The sequence below is a fragment of the Camelus ferus genome, chromosome 6 (assembly GCF_009834535.1).
Source record: "Camelus ferus isolate YT-003-E chromosome 6, BCGSAC_Cfer_1.0, whole genome shotgun sequence".
In the NCBI taxonomy this organism is placed as follows: Eukaryota; Metazoa; Chordata; class Mammalia; order Artiodactyla; family Camelidae; genus Camelus; species Camelus ferus.
This window is the reverse complement of record NC_045701.1, coordinates 83,538,176-83,558,580: the sequence shown is the minus strand read 5'-3', so window position 1 is coordinate 83,558,580 and position 20,405 is coordinate 83,538,176. Positions and strand designations below refer to the sequence as shown.

The 20,405-nt window shown below is 50.2% G+C and overlaps 1 protein-coding gene across 3 annotated transcripts in view; it reads right to left on the bottom strand.

Annotated features, from left to right (window-relative positions):
• RIN3 (Ras and Rab interactor 3) overlaps positions 1-20,405 on the bottom strand; it is a 104,552-nt gene that overhangs the window by 44,362 nt on the left and 39,785 nt on the right. For all 3 annotated transcript variants that reach the window (XR_004320903.1, XM_032482542.1, XM_032482543.1), the window contains exon 3: positions 9,988-10,105. Coding sequence is in view for 2 of the 3 variants with exons in the window: in XM_032482542.1 (XP_032338433.1) it covers positions 9,988-10,105 (118 nt within the window). In the remaining variant the exon portion in view is untranslated. The remainder of the gene's footprint in view (positions 1-9,987; positions 10,106-20,405) is intronic.

The following is a 20,405-nucleotide window of genomic DNA, read 5'->3' as shown; positions in this document are numbered from 1 at the left end:
CCTGGTATATTAGGCACCTTTTGTTCAGCAGAGTTGGCATGGGCGGGAGGAAGGCATCCCAGTGCTTCATACCAAAATGCACTCAGTGTGTCTGCTTCACCTGTCAGCTAGCAGAGACTCCTTCTCAGGGACTACCGTTTCTTCCTCTGTTCACCAGGCAGCCTCTGCATTACTCTCAGAGAAGCCTTCTTGGGCAGAACTATGCTCTCCTCCCTTGGGCCCCGGCACTGCACACACACTCCACTTTAGAGCATGATTGCATCACATCGTGATGTGTTTGCAGGCCTGACTCTGGCCCAGGATGAAGCCCCTGGAAAGCAGGGGACATCTTCCTTCTTTCCCAGACCCAGGACCTTGCCTGGATCACACCAGACGCTTAACGGGGCTAGCTGTTATTGAAAGCGTCACCTCTGATCCCACACTGGCAGTCGCAGCTGCAGCAACTGCCACCACACTGTTCAAGCTGTAATAAAAGATTCCTTTTCTTGGATGATGCTCTTCCATATATAGTGACCATGTGGATGAGGATTTCAGTCTAGGAGAAGCAATACAGAACGAACTGTCACAATGCAGATGGGACTTTGCCTGGCAACTATTTATAGGTTCAGATGCCAAAACAGAAGGGGCGACATTGGACAGAAGAGCAAATTGCCAAGTGTCAGGGAAGACTTAATAAAGCACCAGCAGACGGGGAGGTGTTTGGGGAGAAGGAGCAGGGAGAGGTGGAGGAGAGGTGCCCAGCAGAGGCCCGCTGTCCTGGAGACTTCAACTACCCACAGGGCACGAGCTGCCAGTCTGTGAGGCAATCACCTGCTGCTCTGCTAGGACTGTAGGGGTGAGGAGGGCTCTTGGCACATACCCATCATGGAAACACACTGCTCTCTCTGGGAGCAGAAGGGACAGGAGGAAAGGGAGGTGGCCCAGGGCACCACCCTGATGACAAGACATCCAAGTGCCACCCGAGGACGCATCACGAAACATCCCCCCCAGCCCAGAAAACAACCCAGCCTCAACTTTGGGATCTCACAAAGTTCATCCCACCCCAGAGTTTGGGAACTTTGATCTGTGGTCTAGAAGAAAGTGGTTGCCACTTGTGAGAGCTGTGAGACCCACAGAGGTTAAGCAGCTCACCAAAGGTCACAGAGCTGGGCAGCAGTACCAGGATGGGGCCTTAGGCGAGCCTGACTCTGCAGCCCCTGCTCCCACCCAGCACGCCAGGCTGTTGGCTCTCCAGACTCTGTTGTCCAGTAGACAACATGTGCAATTTAAAATTTTCTCATAGTCCCGTTAGAAATAGTAAACAGAAACAAATAAAATGAATCTTATCAATGTATTCTATTTAACCCAATATATCCAAAATAGTATCATCTCAACAAACCATAAAGATAAAAAGAGGACTGAGACATATAGTCTTTTTTTCACATGAAGTCTTCAAAATCTGGTGTGTATTTTACACTTACAGACATCTCAGTTCAGACTCCCCACATCTGTAGTGTTCAGGAGTCTCATGTGGCTCATGGCTGCAGCACTGGATGGCACAGCCTCAACCAGGAGCACATCTGTCCCCCAGGGCACATCTGGCAGTGCCAGGAGGCATCTTAGGCTGCTGGGGGCATGGAAGGGTACTTCTGACATCGAGTGGGCAGAGACCCAGGAGACAACAGCACACAGGACAGCCCCCCATTGCAAAGGATGATCCAGCTCCAAAAGGCAAGAGTGCTGAGTGTCAGAAACCCGGCTCCAGAGATAGGACCAGTCTGTGCTCCTGGGACAACTGGCCAGAGCCCAGAGCGCTGTGGATGCCCGCATCTAGCACACAGCGGGTGCCCGACATCAGTGCTGGAATGGAACTGAATGGAAGACAAGAGTGTCCACCAGGACTCAGAGTCCATGACCTCGGCCTCATGGGAATCACAGGGCCTGACACACAGGAGCTTCCCCAGTAACTGAGGGCCAAAGGCTACAATAGATTTCAAGGGTAGGGCCCAGTATTGAGGAACTGAGTCTCACCTGGGGGCTGCCCAGGGCAGCCTTGGCCTGGGAACAATGACTGCATTAAACGAACATCCCAAGGGAAGTTCCACTGTGGCAAGTTCCCTTAAAGTTTCCACCGGGAAAACCAAGGCCGAGACGGCCACGAGCACAGCAGAATGTACGCGGCAGGCTCAGGACAATAAAAGCAGCGCAAACTATTCGTTAATTCTTAACAGATCAGGGGAGATGGACACAAAAAAACCCGCAGAAGTCACCAGTCCATTTCTACAGGACTTTCCAGAAGGTCTCACCTCTGGCTGCTTCCTTAAATAGTCTGGGCAGAAAGGAGAAGCTGGTGGAATAGGCATAACGCTGTGGCTTCCCGCGAGGCCAGCTGGGCTGCCTGAAACACTGGACAACGTGTATTTTCCTCTATGGTGAGAATTTATAATCCCAGTGCTTGGGATGTCTGGGGCCAGGCAAACCAAGAACAGCACCTTCTCTCTGTGTGGGGCTTTATCCTTCCAAGGCATTTTGAGTCCATCTCTTTGCAGGTGAGGTCAGGAGTCCATTCTCCCAGGAGGCTCAGAGACAGTGAGTGACTTAAGGTCACATAGAAAATTACTGGGGGAGCTGGATTGGAACCCCATTCATTGACACTCATCATGGCTCTGCACAGGCTTGCACTGGCGCTGTCACTCTTCCTGGGGTGAAGCCACCCAGGGGTTCCCAGAGCCAAGCAAGTCTGGGAGGTGCTTCAGAAGTACTCAGCAGTAGCAGTCAGCTTTGCATTGGACTGTTTTTCCTTAGACACGTTTTTTGAAGCTGCAAAATCCCTGAAGGTGGCAGTCACTGTACACCCACTCGGGCCTGGTGCCAGTATGACACCCTCCACCCCCAAACGCATTTCCCTCATCTTCCCTTTTCTCTTGCCTCCGAGGCCACGTGTCCTGGATCTTTCACCCACCACCGTCAAAACCTCCCCCTGTATTCCATTTCTTCAGGGCAAAACAAACTCCTGGGGCCTCCAAAGTGCACACTTACACTCTAGCACTTAGGACTGTCTGACCTGCATTTTTGGTTAAGTATGTGTTCGTCTGTCTCCCGCACTGGTCCAATGTCAGGGGCCATGTCTAACAGAGCCTTCATAAGTATCTTCTTTCAGGAGCCATTCACCACATAGTTAACTGGGTACAAAGTCTTTGCAATGTTTACTAACACAGAGAAAGCTTGAAACAAAATGTTTAAGTTAAAAAGAAAGGCTAAAAAAATATGCACCGCTATGATTCAAAATCTATTAAAAAAAAAACAGAAAAAATTTCACTCAAGTTTTACAGTAAGTTGGACATAAATTACCCAATGATGTATTTTTTTCCTGGGCCAGCACCACTTTTGGAGGCTGAAAAGGGAATTACTGAAAACAGAAAGATACAAGCTGCGGTTAGTTTTCTGCCAGACCTCCACGGGTAATACCAATGTGAGATAAGAAGAATGAATTAACTTCTTAGAGAAGTTCTGCAGAGCAGGGCGCTGCAGGAAGTGATGGTTTTGAGGTCTGAGTTGCATGTTACTCAACCCCCACTGCTAATTATAACTGTGAGTGTTTACTGAGTGCTTACTACACTCAGGCACTGTGATAGCTTTTCCCCATAAATGTCTTCTTTTGTCCAGAAGACAGCACTAGGATGTTAGAGAGTTACTCCCATGCTAACATCAACCCCAATGTCTGGGTTTTTCCACACCACCAAGCAATCTCCAACACCAGCCGGGTGTCCTACAGTTTAACTCATTTCTGACATTGTCTACCAGGAGACAGCATCAGACCCCACAGGTTAAGGGCTCAGTCCTACAAGACTCCTCACTGGCCCCCACGCCGACTTCAAACGCCAATCAAGAGTCCAGGTTGTCACCTATGTTTGTGACTAATCAGCTATAGAGCAGACACTCCAATGACTTGGGTTCAATTAATTTGCCAGAGTGGGTCAGAGAACTCAGGTAACCTCTTTACCCGTTAGATCACTGGATTATTTTATTATTTTTTTTAATGGAGGTACTGGGGATGGAACCCAGCACCTCATGCAGGCTAAGCATGAACTCTACTGCGGAGCCATATATCCATTCCCTACATCACTGGTTTATATAAAAGATATAACTCACGAACAGCCAGATGGAAGAGATCCATAAGGAAAGGCTATGCGGGAAGGGGTGTGGGGCTTCCAAGCTCTCTGAGCGCACCAGTCTCCCCAGTCTCCACACATTCACAAAACCAGGAAGCTCTCTGAACCCAGTCTTTTTGGGTTTTTATGGAGGCTTCATTACATAGCACGATTGATCCAATCATTGGCCACCAGTGATTAGCTCAACCCCTAGCCCCTCTCCCCTTCCTAGAGGTTGAGGGGTGGGACAAAAAGTTCAAACACTCCAATAACACGGCTGGTTTCCTGGCAACCAGCCCCCATCCTTAGGCACTTTCCAAAAGTCACCTCATTGACATAAACTCAGGTGGGGTTGAAAGGGCTTGTAATGAATGTCAAGATACAGTTAGGGCTCTTATCACTTAAGAAATTCCAAGGGTTTTAGGTGCTCCGTGCCAGGAATGGGAATGAAAACCAAGTATATATTCTTATTGTAAGTCACTGTCCCACAGCTTCGATGCTGAGTGCTCCCTATGTGCCAGGCAACACGACCCACGTCCCCCCGTGTGTTCACTCATCAGTCCTCCAGCAGCTGTGCTGCAGATGTTCCCATTTTGCAGAGAGGAAACTGAAGCAGAGAAGTTTAGTAACTCGTCCAATGTCAGAAGATAACAGGGACAGAACAGAAACCTAGAACCGTCAGCCCTTCCAAAGCTCATGCTCTCAAAAGAGGTTTGCACTGACCAGAGTGCAAGACTCACCGTGACGCAATATTTCCTCCCCGATAAAATATCAAAAGCTCGCCTTCTCTATACCAACCCTGACTTTAACAATCATCATTCCTTTCCTTTCTATGGGCTTAATACATTTTGGTCTAAACACGGTTGAATCTCTAGAATAATGGGTCAGTTGGTGAAAGGAATGCAAATTTGGAGCACCAAGGCAAATCTCCGATGTGGACCTCAAAGAGAATCTGGGTGACACTCTGACCTCCCATACATACAGATCTCTACTGCCCAGGACGACTCATCTAGAATTTCTCCTCCCCTTGGTTTCAAAGGTACCCCCAGTCCAGAGGTGATAACCATCAGCGCCAATCAGCACAACATTCATCACGTCTGCGCATGAGATGTTCCCAAGTGCAAGTGTATCTGTCTGATTCAACTACTTTGTTCACCTAAAACCTCTGTCCCAAGAGAGGGATATTTGCTCAGGGCAAGAAGAAATCCTACTGAGTTCCATGGGCCAGCCCTTCTAAAGCCAGGGGTCAGCCTGGTACAGGGAATAGGCAGGGAATGAAGTGGGGTTGCCCCTGAAACTCGGGGCAAGTGGCTCAGACTGAGTACCAGGCAGTCACTTCCTGTACAGGCCAGACTACACCATCCGCCACTGTCTCAGGGTTCCTCTTCTAGAGACTAGACCAACTGGTTTTCTGTTAGTTAGCCGCCAGCAGAAAAATGCCATCACATGAATGTGTCATTGTCGCCATCTTCAAGGGAGTAGATTAATAAAAAAAGTAGCCAGTGTCTGCCTACCAGGTGGTTAATCTCAGCCATAAAGGGGCAAGGCTGATCTTGGAAGCTGGCCCAGCTCCATCCACCCCAGGTCTTGTTCTTTCATCTCCAACACTCCTCGCGCCAATGTCTCTTCTGCTGGTCCTCTGCCCCCACCCGCCACACACATATCTGGCCTCTGAGGGTCCCTGATGACGCTAAGTGGTGCCCCAGACACTGCAAAGCCTTCTTGTCACCTTAGTGCAGCACAGAGGGGAAGTGGGGATACAGGAGATGGTAACATAGTTCAAAATAGTCACTATCCCTCCCCGCTAGTCACATGCTGGTGGGAGGATCATATGTCCCATTCCACTGGGTCTGGCCTGGTCATCAGACCTGTTTTGGCCAATGAGATGTGAGGGGAAGAGACACGCCTGCCACCTCTGAGTGAACCCTTCAGAGCCGTCATGGAATTTGGCCATCTCTCTCCCTCCCCTCTGCCCCCAGGTGGGCACTGCCCTTTCAGCCCAGATTGCAGGGTGAAATGTTTTTGAAAAGCGCCTCAGCTGACTCATGACGTGAGAAATACTCACATTACTGTATGCCTAGGTACTGTGTGTGAACAAGCCTCTGCAGAGTAGGGCTGCTTGTCTCCGCAGCATAACTAGCCCGAGCTGACTGGTTCCAGGTTTTGCAAAGAAACTCTTAACAAGGAATGACCCCAGCACACAGAAGCATGGAGGTTGTCCAAGTTGGTATTTTTTGTTCAAAGCAAACAGAGTGAGGCCACAGATGAGGCTGACCAGCCACTCTGGGGGATCCCCTCACCCCCTTCCTTTGCCTCAGTTCTGTTGGGGGGAACCCCAACAAAAGGTCCCAGTTCCAGGCCTGGGGCCTTTCCCTTGTCCACTTCCTCCTCAGGCCACCCACCCCAACCCTGCTGCAGCCACCACGGCCATAGGAGGATTTATGAGGTTGGTGGCTCCCTCCTCCCATGAGGGACTAGGAGGCAGGCCCCATATGCTGGGCTGGGACTTAGCCAGAGCCTTAGAACCCTATGTGGAGGGTCCCACTTCTCCTTTTGGCTTAATCATGCAGGACGCCTAACAACAACAATAATAAAAACAAACACAGTTAGAACCCTCCGTTGTGCTCTGGCGACTACCCTAAGCACTGAAGACACACTAACGCCTCCTTCCAGCACCCTAGGAGGGAGGCACCGTTATCACCCCCGTCTTAGAGGTCTGGAGAGGTTCAGCAAGGTGCCCAAGGTCACACAGGTGGGCAAAGGCCGAGGAAGGATTCCGACACAGGCAGTGTGGCTTCCACGATCTGGGCATGGCGTGCCACGTCAAGGAGGCAGGTCCCAAACAGGAAGACAGCAAACAGGCTGAAGCTACAAATCAATACAGCAACGAAACAAATTACCTGCTGCTTTTTTGCTGTTGTCTGGGTTTCCTTGGGGGCAGAGGGTCTGAGGTTGGGAGAGCAGTGGAGTAAAATAAAGAAAGAGTAAAATGAAACACATACACATTTATAGACGGCGTCTGCGTAGTCCCAGGGAATGGGCACAAATCGCGACGTGGAAGAGTTATGTCGCACAAAGGATGTTTGGTTTGGGTTTCGATGCTCTTTTCAGCTAAAGTGAGTACTGAATTTTCATTAAAAATGGAAAATAAGATTCTACCACACCACCGTGGGAGGAAGACATGAACCAGGGAAGGAAGCTTCCTCCATCCCTGAGTGCCTTGGTTTATTCCTTGGCCTCCTGATCAGATATGAGACACACAACCAGACGTGACATGCCGGTTCCACGGGGCAGGTCTGGTGTGTGCTTCCTGACCAAGTTCCAAAAGTCTGGGGCGGCCAGGAGGTGTCAGTGGGTTGGGAAGACCTAGAAGTGATGACCCAGGAGATGGGGCAGGGAGGTGGGGAAAGCAGCACAGGGGCAAAGGAGACGAGCAGAGCTTCCAGACGTTCTATCGGTCCAGCTCGACTCCCTTTTCCTCCAGGAAGCCTTGCTGCTCAGCCTGCCCTTGAAGCAAGGCTCCTTCCTTCTGCTTTTGGAGCACGTGTTGACGTGTAGTAGGCTCAGCACAACACTACTCCCCGCTTTCAGCCGCCTTCCCCATGTTGATGTTGAAATTCAAGAGCACAGCTGGGGCTTCTGGGTTTCTGAAGGATTTCGGGGACTGGGCAGCCAAGTCCCTGAAAGCCTGGTTACTCTCAATAAGAAGCAGGACTACACGGGTCCACGGCTGCCTTCCTCCCAGGAGGCCAAAAGCCCACCCAGGATCTGTGCAGCCCCAGATGCCCCAAACAACCTCACCCTTTCTGTGGTCATCAGAGGGTGCTATTTATTTGGCCTGGGGAAACTAGAATACGCTCCTTCTTCTCTGAGATTCCCTACATTTTCTTCCCTGCTGGCTGTTGTAGGACAGGCGTCATTAAGGTTTGCTATATAAATTGACCATCCCCTACGCTCCATACTCCTTACCCAGAGAGCAGGCTCCAAGTAGTTCCCCAAGATCCAGGCCCTCTGCACCTTCCTGGACATGCGTCTGGACCACATTTCCCAATCTCCCTTGCAGTTGAGTGTGGCCATGTGACTGAGTTAGAGCCAATGGAATGTGAGCACAAGGGACACACCCACTTCCAGGCCTTGGGGGTAAAACCCACCCACAAGCCCTCCTCCGCTCTTTCCCCTTCCCGCCTATTGGCATGGAGTCAACCCCAGGAAACTGGAGGCTGGGTGCTCACGGTGGCAGACCCTCCGTCAGCAGGGTCCTGAATGAGCCTTCCCCACTGACCAGGAATCTTGTACATAAGGTGGAAACTAGCCTCTTCTGGGTTTAAGCCACTCATGTTTTTTGTTGTTATTGCACCACCTGGCCAGTCTGCCCGCTTACATGTTCTCCATAGCATGACTCTCCATTGGACGGTACCTTATTTACTTGTTTATTGTCTCCTCCCTCCACCAGAATGGAAGCTCTCAGAGGCGGGGACTGTGCTTTGTTCCCTGCTGTGTTCCCAGTGGTAGAACAGCGTCTGACATGGAGCAGACACTTAATAACTATCTGTTGAAGACACGAATAAGTGAATTCTGTTTCACCCATTCAGTGTGAGTCCGGGTCTCTGTGGAAAGCCCTTCTTAGGGCAAGAAGCTGCCCCTGCTCTTGCTACTTCCTCCACCTCTGGAGCTGAAAAATCAGCCTTTAACTGAACTAGTACTCTCACCCTTCCGGACTCAGCTTGTGTTCCCTCCTCTTTGACACCCTCCCGGAATCCTTCCCACCATGGTCCACATCCTCTGTGCCCATTGGCCAGAGGTCCCTTTGCAGTCACACCTGTCACACTGCACAGCACGGGCTGATGTCTGTGCCCCTCCCACCTACCATGTCCCCAACCCTCCAACTGGACTGGGAGACCCTTGAGGCCAGGACTCTGTCTTATTCACCTTTGCATCTTCCCAGTGTCGGGCACAAGTGTTTCTTGAGAAACAAGCACTCTAAAATATTTAATAACTATTTTAAAATATTTATTACATTTATATAATATTTAATTGTGTAAATGTATAATTATATTATGTATGTATATTATATATACTTATAATATTTATAAAATGCTTCAGTGTTTTCTCTTCTTTGACTGTTGTCACTCCCCTGCTCACCAAGAGTAAAAGGCTTCCCATACCCCTGGATCCATCTGTAAGAGGACCTAAGCCAGGGCCTGGAATATTCTGCAGATTCGTCTAGCAAACTTTTTGGCTCTTAATACCTGGCATAGCCCATGAGAGGAGGGGGAAGCCCAAACCCTTTCATTGCGTACAAACCCACCCTTGATTGGGGGCTCCTAAACATTTTTCCACAGAGGTCCAAACCTGCTCCGGGCAGCCCTATGTACACACATGATTTTGATCTTTCAAAATGCTTGCCCATTTGACCCTCACAAAGGCCTGTGATATAGACAGGAAGTAACTCTTATATCCATTTGACAGATGAGAAAACTGAGGCTTGGAGAGGTTAGGTTACTTGTCCAAGATCATGGTTTGAGTGTGTGCCGGGCTGTCACTAGGACCCAGGGGCCTAGACATTTCCTCTCCTTTTCTTCCCTTTCTCCAGCATGGGCTAACAAGAGGAAACTCCACAGCGGCCTTGGGGAAGCAAAGCAAATGAGCTGTGACATGGGTGAACGGAAACTCACACTGACTTTCAGTGATAAACCAAGTTCAAAACAAACCCGGGCCAAATACCTTCAGCAGATGAAGGCTTTCCCCCTTCTTCTAATTTTAAACCTTGCTGGCCTGGTAGGAGTGTCTGTGGTTACAGAGCGTAGTATCTGCCGCTGCTGTGTGGTCGGAGGTAGAATGGGGAGGTGGTACTTACTTGATTTTTCTTCCTTGATGGTGTATTCAAGCACCTCGGATGGGCTCTCGTTCGGGGAAGGGAAGTGGACACAGAGCACCAGGTGCTTCAGGCCGCTGTCCCGGCGGATCAGGAACGTCTGCAACCAGGGAAGGGGGAGCTCCATGAGTCAAAGATGTGGGGGCGGAGGGTTAGAAAGACAGCAGCGAGATGGAAGTCACTGGAATGTTCCAGAAACAAAGAGGTGGGGTGGGGGTCAAGCATCCCTCAGAAGAACTAGGGATTCTGCCCCAAGAGTCATGTGTCACCTGGCCCATGTCCCCTGGCTCCTTGAGTCTCAGTTTCTCATTTGCCACTGAGGGAGTGTCAACTAAATCAATGCAGATTCCTGTGTCCCATCCCCTGAGATGTTGGTCCACTGGGGGAGGGGAGTGGGGCCAGAATCAGCTGAATCTGGTACAGGTTGTGGTGTGGGATCCACAAATGTGTGGGTTGAATTTCAACTCACAGCCCAGCACATATACCCTGGGGAAGACTGTTAGAAATAATCATAGATATTTTTTCCACCCACAGAAATAAAAAACAGCTAATAACTAATATACAGCTTTCCCTGGGACAGGAACGGTTATGAATACTTGGCATATATTTGCTTGCTTTGTCGTCTCAATAACCCTGTGACGTGAGATTTGCTGTTATCCCCACTTCACAGATGAAGAAACTGAAGGGCTCTCTGACCTTGACAGGACCTGGCTCCTCGGGCTGGTGTGATGACTGAGTAAATACCAGTACGGGCTTGGCCCCCAGGGCTCACTCTGGAGGCTCTGCCTGGCCCAGGCCTCACAGCTGAGCGGAGCAGAGCTGGGTGTCAGCCCTGGATGCTGGTGTCCATGCTTGAGACCCCAAGCCACATGACCTCTCTCTTCCACAGTCCTGCCCGGGGAGAGACTTGCCCTTTTTTCTCCTGTGGATTTAGTCTAATCAGAAATGATGCTTCGGGCCCCAAGGGCCTATTTCTGCTCTAGTAACCAAGCATCACTTGACGTTTAAACCAGAGCCAGCGTATTTATAGACACTTCACTTTTACTTCTGCTCCAGACAATGGTTCTGCTCAGTTATGGGGACTGTAACTCCTCCACTGTCAGACCCACAGCAGCCCTGGGGCAGTGCCCTCCCCACAGCCATCATGGGGAGGGACCCCTGCTTCCTTTCACAAGCTCTGTGGTTTTAAAATCTTCTTCTTAGTCTCCATTGGCTCCACCAAGCTCATCCTTCCTTCCAGGTAATGATGGACACCTTCTGGTATCTCCCCAGCCTTGTGGGCATGGCTGCCCCTGGGTAAGAGGGAGAGGGGGGGACCCTCCTCTGGGGAAGGGTCACTCTTTCACTTCCTGTAAAAGGACTGAGTCATAGTGTCTCCCCTTCCCTCCACCCTTGTCCCCACCTCAGAGTCTAAACCACTCCCATGTAGGCTCAAAGGGTCCGGGCTAGACTTTGGAAGACCAAAAGTCTGACCAAAGATGCTGGGAGAAGGTTGGGGAGCTGGACCACTGGGGCCTCCTGAGGACATGGCCCCAGGCGTGGGAGGCTCTGGCGGAGCACAGAGATGGCGTTTCTGCCCCTCCCCTTCAAGGCGCACTGTCCTACAAATTCTCTGCCACTGTTATTGATTACTATTATTATTATCATGTTGCTGTATTATTATAGCCATTAATACAATGTCACTATAATTGTTAATGAAACATTATAATAATATTGTTACTACTGACTAGTAGCAGCTAACGCATATTGCTCCCCTGGTCTGCCCAAGTCTTAACCACAGTTCATTAGATTCCATGATCTTACTTAATTCTCATATTAAAGCTGGGAGAGGAGCTGCTGTATTATCCCCGTTTTATAGATGAGGAAACTGAGTCCAAGAAGATGCAGGTAATGCCCGGAACGACAGGGCTAGTAAGTGCTGGAGCTGGGATCTGAGCTCAGGCCCTTCGACTCAAGATCCCGAGCCCTGGGCTGTCCCGGTACCCGGCCCACAGAGGGCGGTCTCTCGGCTTCAGCAGCTGCTCTCTGTGAGAGTGCGCCCCTTGGGAGTAGTGACACAGTGCATCCATCTATCACCGAACTGCGCTCAGGTATGAGTCCACCAGTCTGTCTCCTCCCGCAGGGAAGGCTGGAGAGAGCATGAGAACCCAGTGGACAGAGGAAGGTGGAAGAGAGGCTTCTGGGGCAGAAATGTGAGCGGCGGGTGGGGAGGTTCTGATGATCCACCTGGAAGGCTGCCCTCCTAGGGGACTCACCTCTAGATGGCTCTCCGCCCTCTGCTCAGGGACAATGCCTGGGATCCAGCACAGCCTCACCTACTCTGAGCTGCAGCATCACTGAACTGATGAGTTCATCTGGACCTGAACTCCTGACCCCAGGAATGCGTTGTCTTTCAAAGAGGTCACAGAAGAGGCAAAGTGGATGATGGATGATGGATACAGACTCAGGGCACAGAGGTTAGAGAAACCCAAGGCCATGCAAACAGGAAGTGCAGAAGCAAGACGCAGACCTGAGCGTCACGAAGAGCATTTTGCTTATCTCTTGCCATCATGGTTGTGTTATCTACTCACTGGGGGCTGGGGTTTAGACGGGGGTGGAAAGTTCCCCAGGCTGGCTCAGGTCCCCAGTTCTGAACACCTAACGCCCCCTCTTTCAACACGGCCACACAGCCTCCTGCAGCACCTCCTTCTGCCGTGGCCAAGCCCTGGGGCGCTTGCCAGAAAATTCAAGATAAGGCACTGGGGGTGGGGGTGAGTTAGTGGGGGAGCGGCAGGGAGGGCAGCTAGCAGAGTCCTCTGACCCTTCCTGCTCAGATGGCAGTGAGGGAGGGGACACAGAGAGGTGTCTGCTGTGGGCAGAACCCTGGTCAGTGGTCTGCCTTGGCCACTGTCTTCTGGAATAAGATGCTCTGTTTTGCATTTCCCTTTGGGGAGGTTTAGCTGGTCAGCTAGTCACAGGGTGCATTTTAGGAAGCATCCACAGGCAGCACCTCAAAAACACTGTCACTGTGCAGCTCACTGTAGGAACAAATGCAGAGAGGTGACTCTTGCAAAGCATTCTAGATTACAGCGCGTCTCCTGTGCTTAAACCTGGCAGAGTTCAGCCAAAGACAGCGCCAGGAGAAGGGCATGTGAGTGACCTGCCCTACTCCCCTTGCCCCCACCTTCACCAGATGTCCACTGCTTATCCTCTAAGGAGATGCTGCCAATGACAGTTGCTGCAGGTGAGTACCCAGGGGCCTAACGGGCTGCATGTGCTACCCAGAGCTCCTCCAGCACCTTTGGGGATTCCATGTGCAAATTCTCCAAGCCCCCTTACTTCTCTTTCTAGCCCCTGCAGCTGGCTTTTTAGAGCTGCAGGGGGACCCTAGCTCCTCTTTACCAGCCATGGGTCTGTGGGCAAGTTACTTTTATGTCTCTGGTCTCCATTTCCTCACCTGAGCCTGAGAATAATATCTATCCTTCAGGGTTGCTGTGAAAATTGTGATCATGTATATAAAATGTCTGGCAGAGAGTACGCACTTAATGATATTAATTATTATTATAGACTGCTACCATTTACTGAGCACTAAACCACAGGCTAAGATCTTTCTATGCATAATCTCATTTGAAAAATAAATGACAATTTTTAATAAGATCCTTATTATGTATCTTTTGCCAAACAAAGAGATAGGAAAATGGACTCGAAGACCACTTGCCCATGCAGTAGATTAAAAACGGCCACAAATTCTTTGCAGCTCCACCCAGCAAGAGGTACAATCTATTTTCCTGCACCTGGGAGGGTGGCACTGGGACTTGCTTTGACCAAAAGAATGCAGCAGAAGTGGCACTGTGGAGACCCAAGCCTAGATTTTAAGAGGCATGTCAGTTTCCACGCTCACCTTTTCTGACCAGAGCTGTCACAGGAAGAAGGCTGAGCAAGCCTGCAGGAGTTGTGAGACCCAGCTCTCAGCTGTCACCAACTGCCAGAAATGAAAGCGAGTCATCTGGGGCCAGTTAGTCCCACTCAAGCTGCCAGATGACTGCGGCTGCATGACTGACCCCAGGAGAGACGGGCAGAAGAACCACTCGGCAGAACCCACCCTACACTGCTGACCCACAGAATCATGAGAGTCAAATGGCGACTGTTTTAAGTTACTGGATTTTGGAGTGGTTCCTTACGCCACAGTGGTTAATGGTATAGCCATGGGGTATACACAAGTGGGGCTTCATCCTTTGGGTACCCCTCTCCTTCTGTGAGGTGCTGCTATGGGGCCCACAGAGCTCAGTAGGGAAGTCTGAAAGCCAGTGATGCACCCAGCTTGCCACTCTACAGCCAAAGAAACCAAGACCCAGAGATGTAAAAAGACATCCTGAGGTCACATCATTTGTTGGTGGCAGAGCCAATGACCTTCAGGCCAGGGTTGTGACCACTATGGTACATGTCCTCCAACCCAGTCAACCTGCTGAGTGCCAACTGAGCACATATGAGTTCCATGCCAGGCGGCTGCTAGAGGTTTTAGATACCCTGCAGCAATTCTGTCCCTGGGATGCAGAATATTTGACCCCTTGCACAGATGAGAAAACAGTATGGGAAGAGGACTGGTAAAAAGAGAGGGAAAGGGGAAGGTCTGGAGCCTCTGGCCTTGGGGCCCTTCCGTGTAAGACTTCAGCCCACAGGCCCTGGAGCCAGACTCACATTCAGTCCTTGGCTGGCCATGCTGAGCTGCGGGACTTCTCTGGGGATGCTTCTTCCTCTGGAAAATGGGATCACAATAGTTCCTGCCTGTGACAGCCAATATGAGCTAGCTCCCCGAGAACCAGTCCCCTCCCTCTCCTTGCTAACCGACCCCAGTTCTGGCCTGGGTGCCACATCCTCCCTCAGGAGATGAATCCTGTTTGGTCAAAGCCCATCATGGCTATTCTGCTCCCTTTGGCCACTCACCCCCTTCCCCAGCTTCCCACATAGTCAGAGGTGGCCAACAAGGTATCTGGAAAAACATCTGTTTCCTGATCAAAAGACGGAACCTAAGGGCAGAAAGCCTTTTCCCTATGACCTCCTGCTTTTGAATGGATGAGATAGTTGGAGCTGCAGCCATTATTTTGTAACCATGAGATGACAAACCTGAGGATAAAAGCCACCTTAAAGACGAGGTAACAGAAAGGAGGAAAGAATCTGGGTCTTGAAGACATCACTGAACTGCTAAATTAGCCCTGGACCCCAGACCTCGGATTTCTCACTAGGTAAACAACAGTAACCTTATGACTCAAGCTACCATAGGCTGGGTACCACTTGAAGCTGCAAGCATTCCCGGCCACCCACTGCCTCAAAGGATTACTGGAAGAATTGCCCAGCTGACTCCAGGAGAGTGCCTGCTATATAGCGAGCACCGGATATATGGTGCCTTCCTTCCCCAGCACCCCTACCCGCCTCGGAGCCCCGGCTGTACAGAGCCAGCGTTCCTATCCTCCTGTTCAGGGATGGCCCAGGAGTCAGAAAGGCAACATGGTGAGGAACCAGGCACCCTGACATGGAAAGGTATCCTCATGAGCAGCTCCAAACTTCCAGGCTCAGCCCCGAGGAAAAGGATGCGCTCAAGGTCAGCAGTGACAGAACATGAGGTGACAAGTCCAGGTCCTGGCCCTCCTCTGTCCACCTCCGGGACCCTTGCCTGTGGGCTGCCTAGGGTTATTAGGAATGGAGCAGTTCACACTTATACCCACAGCGAGACCTGCCATGAGCCACTGCTCCCAAAAGCTTTTCCCAATTAACCAGGCCACCCACAAAGCTTGCTGAACCCCCGCGTCCTCACTGAACCTTTCTCTCCTAAAGGAGTAAGACTCGTCTAGTGCCTTGTTGAGCTGACATCTGAGTCAGCCGGCTCCTGTTCCCTCTTTATTTTTTCCCTTTTTGTCAGTTCCCCCAATACACTAGACTAGGAACTCACCAAATGCAGAAGAACCCTCCTTCCCCAGTTGTACAAACTGACACATGGCATGTCCACTCTGAGGGTCCAGTTTTCTTTGAAGAGCTAGGATCCCCCATCGCCACTTCCAGAAACAAAAGTGGAGTAGGGGTCAGAGCCCTGGGCTGTGAGGCTGGACACTTGGCATCCCTCCCAGTTCTGACCCTCGTTTGCTATGCCCTTTGACAAGTCACTTCCCCTCTCTGAGCTGGCTTTTCCAGTCTAGTGAGGGAGGGGGGCTGAAGGGTCCAGGATTTCTTTCTTCTAGAAGATTCTCTCCCAGTATCAGTGTGCTGGGGTCTTTCCCAGACCCCAAGAGACTTGCATGAGGGTTAGTTTCATGGATAAATTACTGCAATCCAGAAGGTTCAAATAGGACAGGAGTCCCTCCCTGTCCACCTTCAGCCAGTGTGGGTTTTGGAAAGACCAACTGAATTCAGTCGCAGCTGGGCTAGAATGTGCTTAGGGAGAGAATTACACGGCCACTGCACTCCCCTCCACCTCTCCAAATAAACACAGAAAAACCCAAAGCTAAATACACTATAAATGGTTTTGTTTTTGCTCTCCCTTTTTTGGCCTGGACAATCCAGAGCTGTCTGCTTTTCCACTTTTGTTATTTTAAGACTGTTTTCCAGTTGCTTGGAGAAAATTTCCAATCACGCTCTTTAGGGCAGGAGCAGAAGTGGCTGGGTTCGTCCCAGAGACCACGAGTGCAGGGGCTTCCGTGCCCGCAGAGGTCGGGGATCTGGTGGCGGGAGCCCAGTCTGGACACACGTGGTCCACCTTTCCATTACTTATAACGAGGTTGTAGCACGGCACGGAGTGGAGTTTCTTGAACCTGGCTGCACATCAGAAACACCTAGAGAGCCTGGAAAATATGCTGACAGCTGAGCCCCATTCTAAACCAGAGAAATCAGCATTTCTGGGGATGAGGCAAAGACAGCATTTTTTTTTTTAAGTCTTTGAAAGCAGTTAGTGCGTTCAAATCATGCTCCATCACTTAGTAGCCATATTTCTCAGGGCAGGCTCCTTACATCAGGGCAGAGTTTCCTCATTTATAAAATAGAGCCTGCGCCCTGTTCTGCTGGGCTGTTGGAAAGATGAGAGATGGTACTTGGCACACAGCAGACCTGCTGACTGTATCTTCTTCCCTGGCCCTGGCATGCTGAAGTAGCAGGAAAGTGGCTTCACTGATGTTTTCGCCAAACTAACATTGAACAGAATTGGTATTCCTTGGGCTCACACCAGCGGAAGATGCCTTGAACCACCGATGTGGCTGGTCCACATCGCAACTGAAGTTACTGCAAATCCGGAGCTAACCCTTCACTACAAAAAGCCATCTTACAGGAGATTTCTTTCACCAAAAACCACCTCTTGGCCTAGAAGCAATGGCACTTCAGTAGCAATGAACACACATAGCGCCCAGATCTTGGTTTCTAATATTATTCTCCAATAAAAGGAACAAGGGTTCCTTGGAGAAATGTCTGATTCTAGGACTGGGGCAAGAACTACACAAGACAATCTGGAGCATCTTGTAGTGTAAGAAAGTAAGGAAGTGCCCCCCCTAAACAAAGAAACAAACAAAACACACAGTGATGGGGGAATATGTCAAAGGGACACAGGAGCCAACTGGAAGAGCTCCTGGTGGCCAGAGCTGGAACAATTCGAGCAACAAAATAATTATAGTAGTATTGGATTCTTACTCAAAGTATAAAATAAATATCTATGAGTCCATATCAATATAAGTGCATAATTGAATAAATAAATTAATGGGGGAGAAGAGACAAATCCCTTGTGCCAAAGAATTTCAAATAATTTGTATAGGTGCTCTACCGTCAAGGAGCAGAACATGACTCTCCACTCCCTGATTGTGGGCTGTGCACAGTGACTCCTTCCAAAGACGACCGAGTAGAAGTGGGGAGGAGGGAAGGAGTAACTTTTACAGGGGAGGAACCTGACAGATGATCAAAGTCAACGTCCACAGTGATAAGTCATGTCGATGGTATGTGCCTTGGAAGTGATGTGAGGAGAATGGCACTTTGCCAATAAGATCCCCAAAACCTATAACCCCTGTCTAACCATCAGACAATTCCCCGTTGAGGGACATTCTACAAAACACCTGACCAGTACTCCTCAAAACTGTCAAGGTCGTCAAAAACAAAGATTAAGTCTGAGAAACTTGCAGCCAAGAGGAGCCTAAGAAGACCTGATGACTAAATGTGACGCAGTGTCCTGGATGGGATCCTGGAACAGAAAAAGACATTAGGTAAAAGCTGAGGAAATCTGAGTACGTGTGGGTGTGAGTTGTTACCAATGTATCAATATTGGTCCACGATTGTGACAAATGTACTGTACAAACGTTAGATGTTAACAGTCGGAGAAACTGGGAGAGAAGTATATAAGGAAACTCTCTGTACTGTCTTTGCAACTTTTCTGTAAATGGAAAACATCTAAAATAAAACTAAAAAACAAAAAAGCAAAAAACAACACCCCACTGTTTGGGTACAGATTGAATAAAGGTGGCTTTTGATTACCTTGCTTCCGGATATACACACATCAAAAAGGGGCCAATATGTTCCCAGCACCTTATCAGAGAAGCAGGTTGCAGGAGACGGGGAGTGGTGGACAGAGTGGGATGTGGTCAAGGTCATATAGATATTTGGGACAAAGGGGCTGGATCTCCAGTTTCCTGATCAATGCCCCAGACACCATGAAGCACTCTTTTGCCTTGGTGCCATGAGGGGTAGGTCCAGGTGATCTCTGAAGACCCTCTGAGCTCTCACAGACTGGGGACTACCCAGTGTCTATGTCTTTAAAAACGATGAAGCTATTGCACTGGTGGAATTTCAGACCACCAGTACTGTGGGAGTGATACTATGTGGCAAATGGCCTTCCCAGCATCCCTGAAGATCACACGATGCAGACTCTGCTCTTACTAGCTGTGTGACCACAGGGAAGTGAGTTAACTTCTCTGTGCCTTCCCTTCCTTATGGGGAAATGGAGACACTGATAACATCAGCCAGACAGAAGTCACTGTGAGAATCAATAAGATCATGCAAAGAGCACTCTGGGTAAAAGTTAGCCAATCTTTTTTATCAGAGCATGAGCTTTAGGGCTTTACTTCCGCTTGAAAATACAGAAGCTCACGGAGAGGAGTGGGATACTGGCTACGAGGGCAGAGAACTGAGCAGAAGGTGAATCTGCTCCAATTCTGCTGTCCTCAGGGCTACCCCAGCCCCTGCAGCCCAGAGGGGACAGTGAGTGGGTGACAGTGGGAAGGGCCTGGCTGACCTCCTTCAGTCCATCGGTCTTAACAGTAGCCTATGGTCTCACTTCCAGGATCAGATTCAAGGCTCTGGACACGGGTATCCCTTCAGGACCCAGCCTGAAGCTTTCTGTTTCTTAAACTTTGCCCCTGGATTGTACCTTCTCCTACTCGGGGTGAAGAGGTTTCTGGGCCTCTTGCAGCCACAGAGCCTGGGATTAAGGCTTAAAGCCTTGTGTGACGTGCGCTCACCTGGAAAGTAAACACAGCCTAGCGGCCTTTGCCTCTCACTGCAGGGAGGCCCTGAGCAACTGGCCCAGCTTGGCCAGCTCCCCAGAACCAGCCCCACCCTCCCTGCTGTCATTCATTCATTTGTTCACATGAACACGTGGAGCCAGACTTGCTCTGAACCCAGGCCTGAGCCAGATGCCGGTGTCACATGGCAATGAATGCAGTGTGGTCCTGCCCTCCAGTGACTCCAGTTTGCTCTTGTGATTCCAGTTTGCTTTCATGCCTCCAGTCATGCTGTCTTCCATCTCCATGTCCCCCGGCCCAGCTCACACCCACCCCTGGGGCTCAGCCTGTGCTGTTCCGTCACCCAGCCTCTCCAAGACCCTCTTAGCTCCCCCATCCCAATCCTGCCTGTCCATCCTGCATGGCCCAGCTCACCATCCGCCTCCTCCAAGAAGTATGCCTGGATCACCCCACCTGGACATGCCCCCTCCCTCCTCCAGGTCACTCACTGTCCTGCCTTTCACACAGCACTTAGACACCCTACCCTCTGCCTTACCATTCACATCTGTGCATGGGGCCCTCACCAGACCCTCTGAGAGGACAGTGGTAAGATCATAGTTTACCCCTCTTTATAAACATGCCTCATGCTTAAACTTGTCTGGTATCAGCTGACCTCAGAAAATTATTTCTTTTTCTCTCCTGCTACTAACCTTCAGTACTTACAGAGGGGTGTGCTTTGGCTTAGTTAGGACTGGGATCAAATCCCAGCCCTGTAAACTCACTAGCTGTGTGACCCAGGGCAGGTGACCTCACTCCAGCAGCAGGAGCTGCTGGTGCCCCGCCCACTCGCCTTGGCGCCGTGTCTTTTGAGGGGACTCCAGTTCTACTTCCAACAGCCAGCTTGGCATCTCTTTGCCCATGGGCTGTTCTGGTCAGAGCCAGATCCTGTCCTGTTTA